Source organism: Acyrthosiphon pisum, unplaced genomic scaffold (assembly GCF_005508785.2).
Source record: "Acyrthosiphon pisum isolate AL4f unplaced genomic scaffold, pea_aphid_22Mar2018_4r6ur Scaffold_5208;HRSCAF=5763, whole genome shotgun sequence".
Classification (NCBI taxonomy): domain Eukaryota; kingdom Metazoa; phylum Arthropoda; class Insecta; order Hemiptera; family Aphididae; genus Acyrthosiphon; species Acyrthosiphon pisum.
In genome coordinates, this window is record NW_021774832.1 from 1 (window position 1) to 1,348 (window position 1,348).

The 1,348-nt window shown below is 35.2% G+C and overlaps 1 protein-coding gene across 1 annotated transcript; it reads right to left on the reverse strand.

The window, feature by feature from the left end:
- Positions 1-504: 504 nt before the first annotated feature.
- On the reverse strand, positions 505-1,342 carry LOC100571693 (peregrin). Its single transcript, XM_003248621.3, has 2 exons — positions 1,215-1,342; positions 505-1,142 (listed from the first exon to the last, which is right to left on the reverse strand). The coding sequence occupies exons 1-2, from the start codon at positions 1,329-1,331 to the stop codon at positions 912-914; spliced, it is 348 nt and encodes a 115-aa protein (XP_003248669.3). The 5' UTR covers positions 1,332-1,342; the 3' UTR covers positions 505-911.
- Positions 1,343-1,348: the final 6 nt, after the last annotated feature.

A 1,348-nucleotide genomic window follows, 5' to 3' on the forward strand; every position in this document is an offset into this window, starting at 1 on the left:
ACGCAGTCTCCCACCTAACGAGTAATATGGATGTATACAATGTAACCGGTGGGGCCAATGAGTGGGTAGATTGTGGCCGCCTCAGCCAGACTGTTTCGCATGCACTCTTCACATTATTTTATGTATTTATGCGTATGTGTGTAAACGCACTTCCCATGCATCAACTTGGGCAAGGCAGCCAGACTTATTGAGTGTTGACAGCGGTGGTAGTAATGTACATAGTATTAAACGGCAATGACTATAATAGCTTATAACATATTAATATTCAAGCAACACGCAGCCATTCTAGCGTTGTGTGCAAGTTTTGAAAAAAAAAATTAAATACTATCCCAAATTTACATTTATCAAAAGTATCTAATGTCCAATTCCAATATAAATATTTTAAATTAAAATAAACAAGTAATTCAAAATAGTACCAATATAAAGTAAACTAATATATTTTAGTTTTTTAAAATTACAAGTGAGGTGGTACCTCACTAGCCTCGCCCCCAAAACCGCCACCGATTAACACGTTGGCTGCCACCGGTCACACGATTATGTATCATCTGTACGCCAAGTATATTTTTCAGTGTCATTCCAAATTTGTATATTATACTATGTATTTGAAAAAAAGTTTAAAAATATAAAAAAAATTTTAAAAATACATTTATTACATCAAAAAATTTGTAATGATTCCCGCTACGCCACGGCACTTTTTTGGGTGCATTATTGTAGCGCCATGAAAAAGTTAATAATATAAAACCATATTCATTTATGATCGCCGGCGGTCATGTGGCGTAGTAGTAATGATCAACTGTGGCTGCCGGCGGTCACAAAAACATACAATTTGAAATTTACAAATGACCGCCGGTGGCCACATGGCAGTCTATGTGTTAATATTATAATGTGTAAAATAGAAACTTTGAAAGAATTTAAAAAAAAATCAATTTACTATTACCAATATTAGAAATATCATTAGATATAGTCTCCATTTTCATATATAAGCCAGCTTGTTGAGCACATGTGACATGAAATGCGGCATAGCAACTTGATTTGTGGCATTGGATACATGCTCCTACACCTCGTTGCTTACAAATATAACATGTAAGTTTCCATCTAGCAGTAGGAATTGTTTCAACACTATCTATTGGTTCTAAAAACACCTATAGGACACAAATTTAGTAAGTACATACTGTTTAAATAAATTAATCAGATCAGTTTCAAGTGTGACTTACAGTATTTGCAAACCTAACTTCTGGTATCCATAACGCACACACAACATGAGCCCATAGCCCACGATCAGTTTGTTTGAATGCACCGCAATTGTTGGGGCATAATACACAGTCAACCATACACGATGGCGAGTGAA